The sequence below is a fragment of the Chlamydotis macqueenii genome, chromosome 3, assembly GCF_036417535.1.
Source record: "Chlamydotis macqueenii isolate bChlMac1 chromosome 3, bChlMac1.mat, whole genome shotgun sequence".
Lineage (NCBI taxonomy): Eukaryota > Metazoa > Chordata > Aves > Otidiformes > Otididae > Chlamydotis > Chlamydotis macqueenii.
In genome coordinates this window covers 13,429,258-13,447,611 of record NC_141558.1, presented here as the reverse complement: position 1 = coordinate 13,447,611, position 18,354 = coordinate 13,429,258, and the positions used below count along the sequence as shown (strand labels likewise).

At 38.9% G+C, this 18,354-nt stretch overlaps 1 protein-coding gene across 3 annotated transcripts in view; it reads right to left on the bottom strand.

Annotated features, from left to right (window-relative positions):
- NBAS (NBAS subunit of NRZ tethering complex) overlaps nucleotides 1–18,354 on the bottom strand; it is a 190,357-nt gene that overhangs the window by 169,376 nt on the left and 2,627 nt on the right. For all 3 annotated transcript variants that reach the window (XM_086744896.1, XM_086744898.1, XM_086744897.1), the window contains exons 2-9: nucleotides 15,740–15,794; nucleotides 15,098–15,134; nucleotides 13,368–13,445; nucleotides 12,205–12,252; nucleotides 10,989–11,032; nucleotides 9,776–9,909; nucleotides 8,857–8,990; nucleotides 8,640–8,738 (exon numbers count right to left, since the gene is read on the bottom strand). In XM_086744896.1, coding sequence (XP_086601022.1) covers nucleotides 8,640–8,738; nucleotides 8,857–8,990; nucleotides 9,776–9,909; nucleotides 10,989–11,032; nucleotides 12,205–12,252; nucleotides 13,368–13,445; nucleotides 15,098–15,134; nucleotides 15,740–15,794 — 629 coding nt within the window. The remainder of the gene's footprint in view (nucleotides 1–8,639; nucleotides 8,739–8,856; nucleotides 8,991–9,775; nucleotides 9,910–10,988; nucleotides 11,033–12,204; nucleotides 12,253–13,367; nucleotides 13,446–15,097; nucleotides 15,135–15,739; nucleotides 15,795–18,354) is intronic.

Below are 18,354 nucleotides of genomic sequence, written 5' to 3'. Positions count from 1 at the left end.
GTAACCTGAATAGCATGTGAAGTAAATATTCTTCTTAAGTAATTACCATACATTTTTTGTAGCAGTAACATAGGAAAGATGCAGACATAATATTAACCTATCATAGCTTTCCCATAGATACTTAGCAAAGCTATTGGGTTACGAAGATGACAACAGTTAGCACAGCATGATATTAGATAATTTGTGAGAACCCCAACACAAACACAGCAGCAACAGGGGACACCGTAGACCACAGAAGAAACTTCGCCATAAAACCTACGTTTTAAACGGAGAATATGACTGTTGCTCAGCGAGCACAGCAATCCCAGTGTTAAAATACCACAGAACTCCTACAGTGCATACCTCTTTACCTCTTTTCTGAACCAGCTAGTAATACAAGACTGCATTAAGACTTTTATGCAACAAACTTTACATCTGAAATGCACCCAAGTTGCTTTACATTTTAACAACTTCCAAACAACCCCAACTGTTTGGTTTTGACACTGGCTGTTCGTTCTGGTCAATTTGTTGGACAGTTTTCAAGTAAATATTTGGACAGGAATTCAGAGGAACTTAGCAAGACACCACTTTAAATCGAAATACTAGTAAGAGTACGCTGCTCTGCAAGTCATACTAAGCACAAGCTCGATCAGAGGATGTCTCTGGCACCAGGACTCTCAAAGACTGTAGGGGTTGGTTAAGAATAACGATAACGGAAAGGCAGACATTGAAAACCAGAATATTTAAGCAACTCCATACTCGAGCAACTGAGGAAATCAGACGCAACAAGCAGGACAACATAGCAAATTTAATTCCATTTAACTTTGGGACATCAACACATAGCAGAAACTACTTGAACAGTTTGTTATTCTTTCATGAAGAAAGTGACTTAAACCAAGAAAGACTTTGAGGGAAGAACATCAAAAATCAAATGGAAAACACTGACATGTGAGGTACAGCCATCAACAAACAAGATTGTTCTGAAAACTACACAAAATAGTTTAGTATCAAATTTTCTGCTGATTACTTGGGAAGAGAAAAAATTCACAGATTAAGTGTCATATATTAAATAATCCATTTGTGTTTAAAAGCCATCTTTTAGACATGCTACATAGTTCTGAGGAGCTTGACTTAAAAACAAGGAAGTAACAAGTTTCCAAATATCTTGTAGCACATACCTCTACCAAAGAAATGAACTTTCAGCAGAGACAGCACACCACGTGAAATTTTTGTAGCAGCTCAAACAGGTTTTAGAGCAAAATACCTACCTACCCTGTTGTACATGATGCTGTTTATGTCCATTTTAATGATGCAGATTATGTCTATTCCAGCTAGTCAAGAATAAACAAGTCAGGGTACTCAAAACTGAGCACACAGTCTAATATCAGTGAACATGAAATCACATCTTAAAACTCTGAAAGACATTGGCAAGGTCAATCATTACATATAAAGTGACAAATTTCCTAAGTAAGTTCCACAGAAAGTAAGTTTCACATGTGTCTCTTTCACAGTCTGACCATGAAGAAAGCTTATTAAAAAATAAAATTAAAAATCAGTAAACAAGAACTTCATGAAATCGTTACAACAGTTCCTAATAACCAAGAGACAGCAGGTATAATCTTCTGGAAGATCAATTTATTTATAATCTTGTCCATCCATAGGCACCTAAATTCTTCCATAAGCTCCAGCTTCCATTACAACATGCCATTGAATTAAAAATTTCAACAGCAGCAGTGACTAGAACTCAATTACAATTGACCGCACTGTGCCAGAGGTGACTAAGAGACAAATAGCAGCACAAAGACCAAGAGAAGAACTGTCAATAATAGTAACAGCAGTAGCTCCAAAACTGCCTGAACGAGCTCTCAAAAACTCCATCAAGATAAATCTTTTCAAAGAAATTTTGGAAGAACTGTCACATAAAGTGCAACATATTTATAATTCGAAAGTATCTTTTAGGATAAATGAAACTCAATGACAGCTGGAATGAAGATGTCACATCAGTTTAGATACACAAAAAAACACACATCCTCAAGACAAAAAGCCTTCTCCTAGGACTGCAGAGAAATTCATCATGGCAGCACATGCATAAAATTTTAAAAAGCTTTTCAGAGAGCAAAATGCAACAGCAAGGACAGAAACTATTAAGATGGCATCACACAACTGGCATCAAAAGAAAATGAAAGGTACTCCTGAGAGCCTCAGCAAAGATCTGGCCCTGTTTACCAATTATTTGTTTCAGGACTAGACAGGAGATGACTCCAAAATAACAAGTTGACAGGCAGGCTGGGAACAGCAACAGGAGAGGGGTTTTTTCCTGTTTACTTTTTTTTTTAAGTTAGTCTCAATCTGAAGAAGACAACACCATGTCAACGGCTTTTTTGTCCCAGTAATGTGAAAAACTACTTTTCCTACCCAAATACTTGGGTTCCTAAGTCATATCATATCAACTGTACTTTTATGCCACTCTGGATGGGTCACAAAGCAACATTAACTAATATAACACTTAATAGTAACTCCCTGAAAGGGAAAGTTTTGTCTATCATGCTCTTATGGACATCAAGATCAAGGCAACATTCTTTAGTACTTAAAATGTTAGAATCTTTCATTTTTGCATGTGTTTTCTCAGAGCACAGCTAGCATGCAGCAGTTTGTGCAGCAGTTTCTGGACTCCATTTCTAGATCCTCTTAACCTTCTACATACTTCTGGGATCATCAGAGAACTCCCAGGAAACCTTTGAGGAACTTCACGACTCCTGTCATTGCCAGGAAGAGCAAGCTAGCAACCTCTAGGAGCTTTTAACAAGGTCTGCCAGCTGTTCTGACCAAAGAGTGCTTTGAGCTTTTGTTCTAGTTGATTCCTGATTAGTAAGGGTCAGGAACCCTTTCAACGAGTCCTAGAAAAATACCTATGTAAGTGCCAGGCCTAGAGCACAGCCAACAGATGCAGCATTTTGTGCAGCAGTTTGCAGAAAACGATGGCTAGAAGCTCCCACCGGTACCTGTTCTCAGCAATTGTGATGATGTGTCAGCAGTCTCAATCCCCAGCACCTACCGGAGCAACTACCCCAGAACATCATAGGCCTTGACTCTGACCACGCTCTTAAGGAAGGACAGAGATGTGCAAGTCTTGGACTAGGTTCATGTCTCCAAGTAACCTGCTCTAGTTGACCCTGCTGTGAAGGGGAATGGATTAGATGATCTCCAGAGGTTCCTCTGTCTCAAAAAAGTGTCTGCCCTTGCAGCAAATTCCAACTGAATCCAAAACTCTTAATCTCCTATATCTATCACACTATTAGGCTCTAATATCAAACATTTCCTGCAGGAATTGCAGATAACCCTGAAGTAAGACATACAGCTCCAGAGTAAAACACTCAAAATAAGCTCCATTAAAGCCTACAGAGAGCTCACACTATTGCAGTTTAGCCCTGCTCGGGACCAAAGCTATGCGGTCTCTCACTCACTCCCCGCACCCTTCAAAGGAATGAGGAAGAGGTAACAAAAAGGCTCAAAGTTTGAGATAAGGACAGGGAGAGATCATTAAAGTCACCGTTATGGGCAAAACAGACTCAACTTGAGGAAAACTATTTGTTTATCATTAAAACTAAAGCAAGATAATGAGGACGAGAACAAAAACAACTTCCCCCCACCCCTCCCTCTTCCCGGGCTTAACTTCATTTCAATTATCTCTACCTCCTTCCCCCTTCCCAAGCAACACAGGCAGGGAACAGGGGATGGGAGTCAGTACATTATGGGAATGGGAATGTCAGTTTATTACATGTCACTTTCTGCCACACCATCCTCCTCAGGGGAAGAACACATCACATTCCTCCCCTGCTCCAGCATGGAGGTCACTCCCATGGGCTACAGTCCTTCATGAAACTGCTCTGGCATGGGTCATTTTCCCACGGGGTGCAGTCTCTCCAGAACGGCTGCCCCAGTGGGCCCTCCATGGGCCACAGCCTCCTTTGAGCATCCACCTGCCCCAACGTGGGGTCCTCCACAGGCTGCAGGTGCATCTCTGCTCCTCCATGGACCTCCATGGACTGCAGGGGGACAACCTGCTTCAGTATGGTCGTCACCACAGGCTGCAGGGGAATCTTCGCCAGGAGCCACATTACTCCTCCCCCTCCTGTTTCACTGACCTTGGCATCTGCAGCCATTCCTCTCACAAGAAAAATTCTTCACAACAGGCTGACAGACACCTCTCAGGATCTTTTTACATTTCATTCACTTCTTATCTCCTCTCCACTTCTTGCAGCCAGGCCGGGCCGAGCGAGGCCCAGTCAGCCGTCCAGCGGGAGGCCAGAGGGTGAGGCCTGCAAGGCCCACAAGGCTCGCGCCTCCCCCTCTCTGCCCCCACTTCTGCCTCTTCACTTTTTTTTTTTTAATTTTTATTTATTTTCCCCCTTCTTAAATACATTATCACAGAGGCGTTATCAGGGAACATTATGTCACAATTGGCTCGGCCCTGGCCAGCAGCGGGTCCACCCTAGGCCCAGCCGAGTCCACTGAACAAAGGGGAAACTTCTAGCAGCTTCTTACAGAAGCTGCCACCATAGCCGCCCCACTGAACAAAACCAACACACACACTGAAGCAGACATTTCAGTTTTGTCAACTGAAGTGCACCATAAATTCCATCATAGATGAAGCTTGGATTACATGAGAACACCAACATCAGGCATCCAAATTAAGGTATAAAACACTTAACAACAATGAAACTATTAGACTTTTTCCCAAAGCTATTGTTTCAAATTTTCCTAGATTCCTACAGATACAAATATAATATTTCAGTAGGGAATGTAATTATCATACATCTAGTTGAAAAAATTAAGCATATTAAGTTCTTAAGTACTATAATTGCACTGTAATAGGTAATCAGCAAATACACAGCATACAGAGTGCAATAAGTCAAGACTTACAAGCAGTGAAAACAAACCAGCATAGCTCCACAATCTGAAACTAAGTGAAATGCAAGAAAGCAAAACAAAGCTGAACATGTTAAGTGAGCAAAGTTCACATTACCAAGAATGAAAACTTTGAAGTGTTCAGAGGTATCTACAATTTTCTTTAATGTACCATTTCAAAAAACTGCCTCCCTTCAACTCCTTCTGGGGTTTTTTGGACAACAAGATAATTTCAGTTGCCAAGCCACTCTCCATGACAGTTGAAGAGTCATGGTAGTCAAGTGTAGTTCCTGCTGACTGGAAAAAGGGAAATATTTTTAAAAGGGTAAGAAGGAGGATCCCAGGAACTACCAACCCGTCAGCCTCACCTCTGTGCCTGGGAAGATTGTGGAACAAACCGTTCTAGAAGCTATGCTAAGGCACATGGAGGACAGGGAGGCTGTTCAAGACAGCCAGCATGGCTTCATCAAGGGCAAGTCCTGCCTGATCAACCTGGTAGTCTTCTATGATGAAGTGACTACATTAAGTGGACAAGGGAAGAGTTACAGATATCATCTACCTGGACTTCTGTAAAGCCTTTGACATTGTCCCCCACAACATCCTTCTCTCTAAATCGGACAGATTTGAATTTGATGGGTGGACTGCTCAGTGGATGAGGAATTAGTTGGATGGTCACATCCAGAGGGTAGTGGTCAATGGCTCAATGTCCAGATGGAAGTCAGTCACAAATGCTGTCTCTCAAGGGTCTATAGTGGGACCAGAACTGTTGAACATCTTCACCAGTGACACAGACAGTGGGATCAAGTGCACCCTCAGCAAGTTTGCAGATGACACCAAGCTGAGTGGCGTGGTTGACACGCTTGAGGGATGGGATGTCATTCAGAGGGATCTGGACAACCTTGAGAAGTGGGTCCATGTGAACTTCATGAGGTTCAACAAGGCCACGCGCAAGGTCCTGCACCTGGACTGGGGCAACCTCTAGTATCAATACAAGGTAGGCAATGAAGGGATTGAGTGCACCCCTGCTGAGAAAGATTTGGGGGTACTAGTGGATGAAAAGCTGGATATGAGCTGTCAATGTGTGCTTGCAGCCCAGCAAGCCAATCATATCTTGGGCTGCATCAAAACGAGCATGGCCAGCAGGTCAAGGGAAGTGATTCTGCCCCTCTACTCTGCCCTGGTGAGACCCCACCTGCAGTACTGCATCCAGCTCTGGAATACTCAGCACAGGAAAGACATGGACCTGTCGGAGAGGGTCCAGAGGAAGGCCATGAAGTTGATCAGAGGGCTGGAGCACCTCTCCTATGAAGGCAAGCTGAGAGTGTTCAGGTTGTTCAGCCTGGAGAATAGAAGGCTCCAGGGAGACCTTATTGCAGCCTTTCAGTACCTTAAAGGGGTTTACAGGAAAGATGGAGACAAACTTTTTAGCAGGGTCTGTTGCGCTAGGACAAGGGGTAATGGTTTTAAACTAAAAGAGAGTAGATTTAGACCTAGGGAAAAAATATTTATTTATTTATTTTTACGATGGGGGTGGTGAACCACTGGAACAGGTTGCCCAGAGGGGTGGTGGATGCCCCATCCCTGGAGATGTTCAATGCCAGGTTGGATGGGGCTTTGAGTAACCTGATCTAGTTGAAGGTGTCCCTGCTCATTGAAGGGGGGTTAGTTGAACTAGATGACCTTTAAAGGTCCCTTCCAATCCAAATCATTCTATGATTCTACGAATTTAGAGTTCTCTAATGTCTAATTCAGAAGTTTTCTAGCACAGAGCAAATTCAAAACAGAAGAGAAAAAGTTTTGCCAACATGAGGGGCAAAACATCGGTTCTTTCTGCTTTCCATCGATTCCATCCAATTGTGCATTCTTTCAAGTATCAGTTTTTCAGCTTCACTAAGCAAGTCAACTAACTGCACATAGCAGAAGATATTATAATCACAGAGGACTCCACCTGAGTATTTTTATTTTCATGGAAGGAGTCATAATATTTCATTGTAAAAATAAATAATTCCTGAATGTCTATGTCATACACCTTACATAAACTTATTACTTCAGCAGAACATAACATCTTTTCACGTAAGGAAAGGACATCTCTCTCCCTAGAAAATATGTAATACAGAAACAACAACAAAGTGCCAGCCATAAGTTTCCATTAAAAATAACTTTAATTAATAATATTCTGAATAAACTATCCTAAGCACAAAACCAGCATTGCCTCCTGCTCTTTTACTTCACACTGATATCAAGTTTTAAAACCATTAACCTAAGACTTTATAAGAACAGTAGGAGGCTATTACTTCTCTTGGAAGTAAGAGGAAAGAAGTAAAACAAAACTTGAAATCTTTGCCTTCTCCTCTCCTCCTCTTTTAAACCTCTATGGCAATAAGTTGCCATTAGCCCACACAAAGCAATGTCTGTACTATTTCGTTGGCTACTACTAAATTTTCTCATTAATGGGTTCATCTATTATAAGAGTTTAACATTTCTGACATCATTTGCTCAGAAATGCACCAAAAATGAAAAGCAAGCACATTCATCTATTATAGTTGTCAGAATAATTATTTAACCATACTTTGAATATTAACCAATATTCTTTGCAACCCTCACAGTTATAATCTACTTCCTAAAATTAGAAGCAGAAAAGATAACTGTAGAAACAAGTGTCAAGAACCATTAACTCTGGTCTGATCAAAGGAAAGAATCAGTAGGTTCTGTTGTCTGGTGAAATAGCACTACCAAAGCTCCATGACCCACACCTATTACCTCGGAACTCTAGATTCAGTATCTTATTAATTATGTGGAATTACTAGATATGGACTAGATAGAAAGAATAAACTATATTCAAAATTAATCTCTCAAAGTAGTAAGCTAGAACAACATTGCTTTTCATTAATAACCGTCTCTTTCCTAAGATAGATAGGACAGCTCACGTAACATTGAAAAATAAGAACAAGTTTTTGAACAGTTAGTTTCTTCCGGTATTCTATAGTCAAGCCTAATTGTCATTTAAAACAATATAGTGATATAACATATTGCACTGACAAATTAAATCCTAGTAGATCTAATAGAAGAAAAATATCTAGGAGGAAGTTTAGCTCCCACAACTGAAGAGAAATAGAAGAGTAAGTTTCTGAGTTTACTTTGTTATACAAACAAGTACATCTTAAAAAGGTGGATGCATTTTTAACATAAGTAATTGGCTAAACAGGACCTATTCCAACTACACCTGGTTCAAGAGCAGGCAGTCATTAGTCCTGGTAGTCTAGTATTGGTACCAAACACATTACTAATGGACAAAATGCATTACAAGAGAACTCCAAAGTCAAAGTCTGGCAGTTCCAGTCAGAGCACTAGGAAAAGTGGGCTGGGCAAGGAGTCCAGCAATCAAATCCAGACAGAAAAAAAAAAAAAAAAAAACCCAAAACAAAATATACATCAGCCTCTACTTCCATTAAACTCAGAAACATCTTTTGAAACTATTGCTGACATTCTAAAATATGTTGCTGATGCAAGGTACTTAAACAGTAAAGGACACAACTTGATTTTCATTATCCAATTAGTAAAGTGAGATCACCAACTAGGGCTTCTTTCATCAGTACAATGATATATGGCTTGTTATTAGTGATTCACTAAATACCAGTATTAAAATAGATTTTTTTTCCCTCCCCCTCCTTGTGCAACACACATCAATGTTTACTTTGCCACTTTTGTTCATCATTTCCATATTATTGGCAGATAGTTAACAGAATGCTTACCTGTGACTAGGATGATAAATGACAGTAGTTATTCCATGGGCATAATGGCTGCTAAAGCTGAAACTATGACTTTCTTGAAAGCTTTGATTTGTTCCAACACTAAGTATGGGGGAAAAGAAATATATATGTTATCTCAGATTTATTTTCTTTAAAGAACAGAAAGAATTTCTTTGAAGTTCACGGTGCCTTCTCAAAGCAAGTAAAAGTTTATGCTTACCTTACAAGATAACTCCTCAGGTCTCCACGATAATTAACGACAAGCAGTTCAGCTGACCATTGGGCACTTGCTTTATATTCTAGAAAGATCAATCCAGCAATAGCATAACTCAGGTCTCCTGGAAAACTTGCTGTCTTTACCCAAAAATGCAGAAAGACATTGAGAGAGAAAGAGGATTTAAAAAAAAAATAACAAAAAGGAGAAGGTGTCTTGGTTAGTAAAAGAACTAGGAAGTTAAATTTACTATATTGTATTAAAATGTATTAAAAAAAAAATAAAGTCTCATAGTTTATATTAGTAACAAAATACACTTCTTCTAATCTTGATTTTAAAGAAATCTTATTGAAGTTTGCAAAGATAATATAATAAGGAAAGACATTTGAGCTGCCTCCACAAATTAGTTTCATACAATCTTTGAATATGCAAAATATAAAATACACTGTGTGGGCCAAACGAACAGCAATTACCTATTCTCATATTGAGAAAAAAAAAATCCTCATACTGCTCTTTCAGTGAGATTTCTTGATTTGTGTCTCTGCATATACACTGCTGATTTGTAATCTATTACTACAAATTGTAATTATTTGCACACAAACTAAGTAGGTGATTCTGTACTTTCACAATATGATGTACCTGCAGATCTACCACAACTCTAAGAACAGAAAAGAAAGATTAAGTTTCTGACTGGATACAACAGTGCAAAGTATATGCTTTACAAGTGCTACACATGACTTAAGTTTAAGTATAATATATACATCATATGATAAACACTTCATGGTACATTTGTGCATGGTATTCATACTGTAAGCCTTTATACCAAAGTAAGTCACAATTACAAAAAAGGCCAGAGAGTGGAAGTTACCTTTTATTCTTACAAGAAGTTCTACTATATTAATTTTTAATCTCAGAGAGCACTTACCGGTGAAATGACCAAAAGCTCACTACCCATTAGGTCAAACACTCTCACTGTTCCAGTGCTTTCAGCATAAGCAAGTAACGTACAATCGTGACTCCATGCCACTCGCCTCCACTGAGGGTTAGAATCCTTTGGCACTACAAAAAAAAAAAAAAAAAAGGAAGAAAGTTATTAAATAGTGAAATATAAAATAATCTCTTAAACAAAACACAATCAACTGCATCAAAAAATGCAGAGTGCCTACCATCATTATAAGCTTATCTCAGAGGAGAATAAAAAAATAAACAAAAAAAAAAAACACAAAACCCCACCACTTCCGACACATGTTATGTCTCCTAAACCCATTAATTTTAACTATCAGGTCGTTTCAGATCCAGGTTTTACCTGTTAATCGTCATGAAAAGAAGATGAGGGAAGGATGGTAATGGGGCTACTCACAAAGAAAAATTACTGAAAGATTCTTCCCAACACTTAAGAAGTTACATTATCTTTAATGTAAAGTGATACTACCACTTAGCAGCACATGAATAATAAACAATGAAGACACTAAGTAAGGATATAGAGGTTGCCACATTGACCTAGCAATGAGCACCTGCAGCCCAGAAGGCCAACCGCATCCTGGGCTGCATCAAAAGAAGCAAGGCCAGCAGGTCAAGGGAGGGGATTCTGCCTCTCTACTCTGCTCTTGGGAGACCCCACCTGGAGTACTGCATCCAGCTCTGGAGCCCCCAACAGAAGATGGATGTGGACCTGTTGGAGAGGGTCCAGAGGAGGGCCACAAAGATGATCAGAGGGCTGGAGCACCTCTCCTATGAGGCCAGGCTGAGAGAGTTGGGGCTGTTTAGCCTGGAGAAGAGGAGGCTCTGGGGAAATCTTACAGCAGCCTTCTGGTAGCTAAAGAAGGCCTACAGGAAAGCTGGAGAGGGACTTTTGACAAGGGCATGTAGTGACAGGGCAAGTGGTAACGGTTTTAAACTAAAGAGAATAGGTTTAGATCAGATATAAGGAAGAAATTCTTTACTGTGAGCGTGGTGAGGCAGTGGAACGGGTTGCCCAGAGAAGCTGTGGATGCCCCATCCCTGGAAGTATTCAAGGCCAGGCTGGATGGGGCTTTGAGCAACCTGGTCTAGTGGAAGGTGTCTAGTGGAGGTTGGACTAGATGATCTTTAAACGGTCCCTCCCAACCCAAACCATTCTATGATTCTGTATTGTATACCTTGACATTTTCCAATTATGGATCCAAAGTCATCTTTTGCAGATCTGCAGTAAAAGACTCATATGGATTTAAATAAGAAAAAAAAAAAAAAAAAACAAAAAACCAACACAAACCACTATTCAATTTTCCAGAATAAACAGAACACTATAAAAATACTCTAAGTGCACAATTCAAAGGTCTGCATGTATTTAACCACTTGTTCAAAAAGGCAGATAGTAGCCTTCACCCTTAGGCAACTACAGTAACTCACAACAGTATTTCAGAAACCCTCCTCTCAACGCATAAATATGAATATCCCTCATTTAGCATTAATGCTGTTCAAAATAGTATAGAAGCATTTCTGAACTTCAGCATGTAACTTTAGAAAAAAAACAGTCAGTATTCTCTAGGTTACAATTTTAGAAACAATGCAAGAATATAGTTACATTAATACAACCGAAACACAAGATTTATTTTATAGCCTATAAGCTGACATTTATGGTGTTCCCACCACTTCTGACTGAACAATTTTCATACACTTGCTTCTTTTACATATAAATAGAAGGTCTGACCTTCTAGCAAATGGATTTTTGTGAAGCAAGTAAACACACTCAATCACGATCCGCTCTACAGCTAAATGTGTTCTTGAACTGGCTAAGGAGAGCTTGTTGTTAGAGAACAGAAGAAAAAGGGAAAGTATCAGTCTTCACGGCAATCCACATTACTTCTAGGATAAAGTGAAGTATCATACATGCCAGCTACTCTACAGAGAAGCAGAATACCAGCTCATTGTCCCATTTGTTAGGGGAGATTTTCTGTTTTCTTATGATGACTTTAAAGGGGAACAGAAAGGCAAAGGTTAGAAAGACCATGAGTCTTTTGAAGCATCTTGACTGTTTTTCTTTCACGTCTTGAAAAAAAGAGAGAGATACAGATAGGTACTTATATAAACTTATCTATAACATTAATAATTGCGGGGGTTTTGAGGGGTGGTGCTGGTTTTTTTTTTAAACAGAGAATGGCCAAGAACTAAGAAGAAATAGAAGGCTTCTACTTTCCAAGTGATAATGTATTTTAAATTATTCCATAGATTACTTTCACAATATAGAACATTCCCCCCCGCCAAAAAAAAAAAAAAAACAAACCAACTTTAAAAGTATGGTTAGTAAATGACTAGAAACAGTTTCTCAGAACTCCACAACTGTGGTCATGAAGCAATAGATAATACTAAAGTTACCTGATTTCTACACATTGGTCTTGAACAACTGCCAACAATTTACCATTGCTGAAAGAGAAAAATAAAGGTATGAAAGTTCATTTAAAGTCCAGTCCTTACAGAATGTGCATTAGAGGTCTAGGTGCTTTTCTACAAGGTTAGATATAAATTTCCTCTTTCATAAATCAAAACAAATTGTGAAATATCAAATTTTATAGGGGAAAAAAAAGAAACCCAAAACAGTGCTATAACAAGATTCCCCTCATGTCACTGAAATGTATCTGTAATTCTTTTCTAGAAGCACTAAGAAAACAGAAACAATGTCTAAAATCTTGTTGCGGGGGAGGTCAGAATCGGATATTGCTTATGGATAATTTTATAATAGCAATATCTAGAACTATATATTGCTTTATCTGGAATATACAACTATCCCACTTCAGTAAGTTACATCATCTCCTTAGGAGCATGTCTCCTCTTTTTGCACCTAACATACAACATGGCAACTGGCATGTTGTGCATCAAAAGGCATCACCACTTCCATCAAAGAATCACCATCTCTCTCAACAGTACAGAGCTCTTGCTGAATCACTGATCATGCTCAGCAATAATACAAAATAAACTAAAACATTCCATACTACCTTCATGTCATTGAACCATTTTTTCTGTACATATTTATGCTTATTTTTAAAAGCCAGTGATCTCACCAATGCTGCTAAAATTACCGCAGAACAGCTGGTTCTAGCCTTAGAACTCTCACTGCTCCTCTAAACATACAATAGCAGACAAGTCTTGAAGGTAAACATTCACTTTCTACAGATTTTTAAATAAAATATTTATATTACATATCCTGCCAAGTTACATGTCTTTAACTGATCAAACTCAGGACTTGAGTTTGAGAACGACTGTACTGCAAGCCACTTCGCATCAAAAGTTAAGACATTCAAACCTGAGCAAGAGATGCGTTACATGAAGGGCAGCAGCATGGAAGCCCCTATGTAGCAGACTGACCTTTCTTTCCCACAGCTGCCTGTGAAAGCCTCCAGCATTTCTCTTGGCCAAAAGAGTAACACGACTTTAGCACAATATTAACTCAGCACTCTCACCAGTGGGCACAGACTGGGGAGGAGAGGAAGGATTGATACATTCACTACTGCCAAAAACGGAAAAGCATGTAAGATTGTTACCTTGCAAGTACTAGGTGCCAGGTGATCTGCTTACTAACTAGACGAACCAGTCCAGTGGGCAGAGAAAACTTAGCAGGGCTGAAATAACAAAAACATTATGCTAAATTACAACACACACCTAACAAAAGCAGTACCTGAGATACACATGCCAGATGACTTAGCTTTAAGGCAACTGGCAATCACATGGGAGGTTTCAGCAACTAGACTTGAATCAACACTGCATCCCTGAGCAATGAAGGCTAACAACATCCTTTTTTGTACTAACAGAAGAAAACCACATATTAAGGGAACTGATTATTTACTCATCACTCTACTCCTTGGTCAGTTTTGCCCCCTCCAATAAACTGGAGGACCACCAAGATGGTCAGGGAATTGGAGCATTTGCCCTACTCGCTTAGCCTGGAGAAGGGAAGGCTTCCTGGGGACCAAACAGCACCTCTCCGATAAGCAAAAGGTTACTATGAAGATGAGGTGCGTGGCAGGAGCACGGTAAAATCACGATCAACCCTCTGGTGAACTTGATGGTGTTAGGTTAACATCTGGACTTGATGATCCTAAAGGTCCTTTCCAACCCAAAATGGTTCTATGATTCTAAACAGACGAGGTTCCAAGCTGACATAAGGAAGAGAATTCTTCACCATGAAGACAGCCAGGCACAGGAACAGTCTGCCCAGAGAGTCTTTGGAATCTTCATCCTCTAAGCTTTTCAAGACCTAGCTGGACAGAGCCCTAAAGAACCTAGTTGAAATGCAGTGTTCTCCCTGTTTTTAGCAGGACTTTAAACTAGAGGCCTCCAGAATGCTTTTATTAAATACACAAAAATAGCAATTAGAATCAATTATAAAAGCTAGAAATTAGATTTTAAATATGACTACCAGAGGCAGAGCAAAGAAAAATAAGTTAATTCTATCTGAATCTTTACAACTAGGCTTATATGACGTATGGAGCCCATAAACACCACACACCCTCCAAAAAAGGGGAAAAAATGTGCAAAATAAAGTAGAACACCAGCAACAGGGAAAACAGTACTGCCTGCTGAATTCAAGTGTTGTTTCATAGGGAGCCACATTAATGTCCCTTTCCACATATCTCAAAACCAACAGAATACTCCTAAAAATGGAGAACTGATACCTTCAACCACGCCAAGCACATCAACATAGAGCTGAAATTCTCTAGGAACACTGTATTTACTCCAACATGTTTCTGGGACCATTTAAGTGCTTTTTGAATCAGAAGTTAAATCTATAAATGGCATGAGTCTTGCTCAACTAGTTATCAAGCTTTTTGTATGACAGTTTGAATTGTCAAGAGAAAAAAAAAAAAATCCAAATTACTACTCCAAAGGAAGAAAATCCTGTCATGCTATCATACCTGTCACTGAGGCTTAAGGAAAAAAAAAAGCTTCACTTGCAATTTCTCAGTTGGGAGTGGAGAGGACAAATATGTGTTTTGAGAAAGACGATGTTTCCACTGCAAGTTTACTTAGGCTTCTAGTAAAAGCTAGAAGTCAAACTAGTATACATCAGCTCTTTTCTAGATAGACCTCAGCTCCAATTTAAGTGATTACAACTTAGAATATTATCTTTTTCATAAGTTTTTAAGTATTGCTTGGACAATACTCCAAACAAGCGTTCAGTTTTACTCTCATTAAAAAGAACTTTCCATCAAATCAAAAAGCTATAATAGCATTACCAAATAAAAAGATTAAGCACTATTTTCATCAAACCTACCTGTACCAGATGTACCGAAGCAAAAACAAAGCAGGACCTACAACAGAAAAAGCAGCAAAAATTACATCTCCAGTGGTTTTAAAACATTCTCCAGCTTGCTGCACAATAATTTCAGAAGTTCTCACAAAATAAAAAGGTATAAAGGAAAAAACCCTCTATCCTTGGCCAATGAATTCTTATATGAGAGTAAATGCAAATGACAGATCAAAAAAAAAAATCCCTACCCATTTCTGGATTAAAACACAATTCAGTTACTTGCATAAACCAAGTGCTGAATGGCAATGTAGTATGACAAGAATGTAAAGCCTCCTTATAGAACTGTCTAACTAGCAAAGAGCCCAATACAAAAGCTGGTAGAGAAAAAAATCTCAACAACATTTTGCAGAACACAACAGAGCTTCTAAATTTCTTGGATATATGGTTTATTAGTTTGCCCTATAAGATAGTAGAGACAAGAAAGCTCACGAAAATCACACAAAAATAACATAGCAGTATTCATAATCAGGAAACATCTTCCTGAAAACGCATTCTGCACTCTATTTCCATTACACTAGCCACCCTGAAGTGCAGAAATTGTAAATTTTACAAGAAATCCACACAGCACTCTTATGAGTCATGAACATAAGAACAAGTCATATTTACCTGTAATTGCTCTAGTGATGATAAATGATGCACCATGTTTCCTGTTGCCTCTTGGCTGCAATTACAACAATAATGGTCAAACACTATGTTATACACTTCAACTTAAATACAACATTCATACCTATATTCACTGATTAAATTTAAGTTGCCTGTTAGCCTGCAAGTTCCATATCTATTTTCTATTACTCGCAACTTCACAGAGTAAGTAACTTAACCACATAAGCTAAAACAGGCTATAAAGTAAAAATATTTTAAGTGCCAAGATGTAATAAACAAAATGTACTACAGATCGTCTATTGATTCAGCTTTGCCTTGATCTTTGGGTAGTAACAAAAGACACTCACTTCTGATTATGTTCTCCTGTAAGGTACTATAAATCATTCTTTCCATGTCAAATTAATGCCAGATTCATCTGTAATGCCCAGAAGAAATCGAAGCAATTGGTGTTCAACATAATACGCTAATATATAACTGTTAACCTACATAAAGGCTGCTCATAAAAGTTTCAAAAATATTAAGGAAAAAAAAGAACTTCTGAAGAAAAAAAAAATCCTTTTATGTCAATTTGTACTGGGTAACACAGCCACTCAGATCACCACCTCTACTCCATAGCAGTCCTGCTCTACGTAAGGTGGAGTGGAACAACTACACTCACTGTATAAATGAAAGCACTCTCCAAACACAGAAAAACAACAAAAAAAAAAACAAAAAAACAAAAAAAACCCCAAAAAACCAACAAAAAAACATAAAATGTATATTCTTAGCTATAAGAAGAGGTAAAATTATTTGTCAATAACAAAGTAAGAAAAAGTAAGAAAAAGGGATTAAACTGGGAAGACAAGAAAGATAGTGAACAAGGAAGGCATCCCACACAACCTTCAAAATAAGCAGTCATGCTTATACTTTCCTAGTGAAAATATTAGAGCACCAGAAACTGATCATTAGAGTAGGTAATGAATGAATTTCCACTCCCCTTCAGCATAGAACACACAGAGCAGATCATTACTTGTTAACTGAAATGTTCAAACTCTCACTTCCAAGTTACAGAGCAGCAAACACTGAAAGACATACAAATTTATCAAAATTCCAGAGTATGTCCATGTTTAAAAAAAAAAAAAATTGGCTCCCAAATTTAAACTATTTAAGTAAAGATTAGCAATTTTCTATGCAAAGTTTGAAATCCAAAAGTAGTCTTTCAAATAATCAGGCTGTCAACTCACAGCATGTAAGAAGCTAACACAGCTGCACCAATAGATAATGTTCCAAATTCAGGTTGACCAACCAGGAAATAACACGGCACTACAGTAAAGTAAGAAAGAGCACAAATTATTTCTTACAGCTATCATAGTAACTCAGACAGAGCTGCAGATTACTAGGAGGGTTAGAAGCAGAGCTTGTTAAAAGTTTCTGGATGAAGAAAAGCTCTCAGTAAAAACATTTCCAAAAATTGCTCATACTTCTTATATACTTTGATTCTCCCCCTCTACTCTGCTCTCATGAGACCCAACCCGGAGTACCGCATCCAGCTCTGGAGCCTCCAGCATAAGGAGGGCACGGACCTTTTGGAGCAAGTCCAGATGAGGACCACGGAGATGATCAGAGGGCTGGAGCACCTCTCCTGTGAGGACAGGCTGAGAGAGTTGGGGCTGTTCAGCCTGGCAAAGAAAAGGCTCTGAGGAGATCTTACTGTGGCCTTCCAGTATCTAAAGAGGGCCTACAGGAAAGATGGGGAGAAACTTTTTAACAGGGTCTGTTGTGATAGGACAAGGGGTAATGGTTTTAAAACAGAAGGAGGTAGATTCAGACTGGACATCAGGAAAAAATTTTTTACAGTGAGTGGTGAAACACTTAACAGGTTGCCAGAGAGGTGGTGGAAGCCCTGGAAATATTGAAGGCAAGGTTGGATGGGGCTCTGAGCAACCTGATCTGGTTGGAGATGTCCCTGCTTCTTGCAGGGGGGTTGGACTAGATGACCTTTAAAGGTCCTTTCCAACCCAAACTATTCTATGATTCCATGACTCTTTAATTTTTTTTTTTTTTCATATTCTTAGCATCCACTCCTGAGCCTAAACTGCAGGCTCCTGTTCCACACATCTTAAGCCCTTCACAAAGATGATTTACTATTATAGACTGAAGACTTGAATTTTACTTTTTATAATATATTCCTATCACCTCAGCAACAGCAGTGGCTAGGAGATCTGCTATATTTCTTTTTTAGTTCATTATCATTTGGGAAAACAGCTTCAAGTTCTCCTTCACTAGAGCATTCCAGAAATAAAACTTAAGTAACTTCCTTGCTGACAAGACACCCACTTAATTTAGGATTTTGTTGCACGCCCAGCAAGCTTACAGAGGGCTGGGACAGGGAGGGTTTTGGGGAAATCTCAAAACATTAGATAGCAATGAAGAAACCCCACCAAATCAAGTGATGTATTCAATGTATTTCAGAAGACAGACAGTCCTTGTCCGCTGGAGAAAAGGAAAAGTTCAGTCTGCCTGTGCTTCCACAAATGATTCTACAAGTTCTTCCCTGCAATCTCCTCCACAATCACTGCCTCATTCACTGAGCAGCTGATAAATGAAAATAGTAACTCTTTTTATTCTCATTATGTATT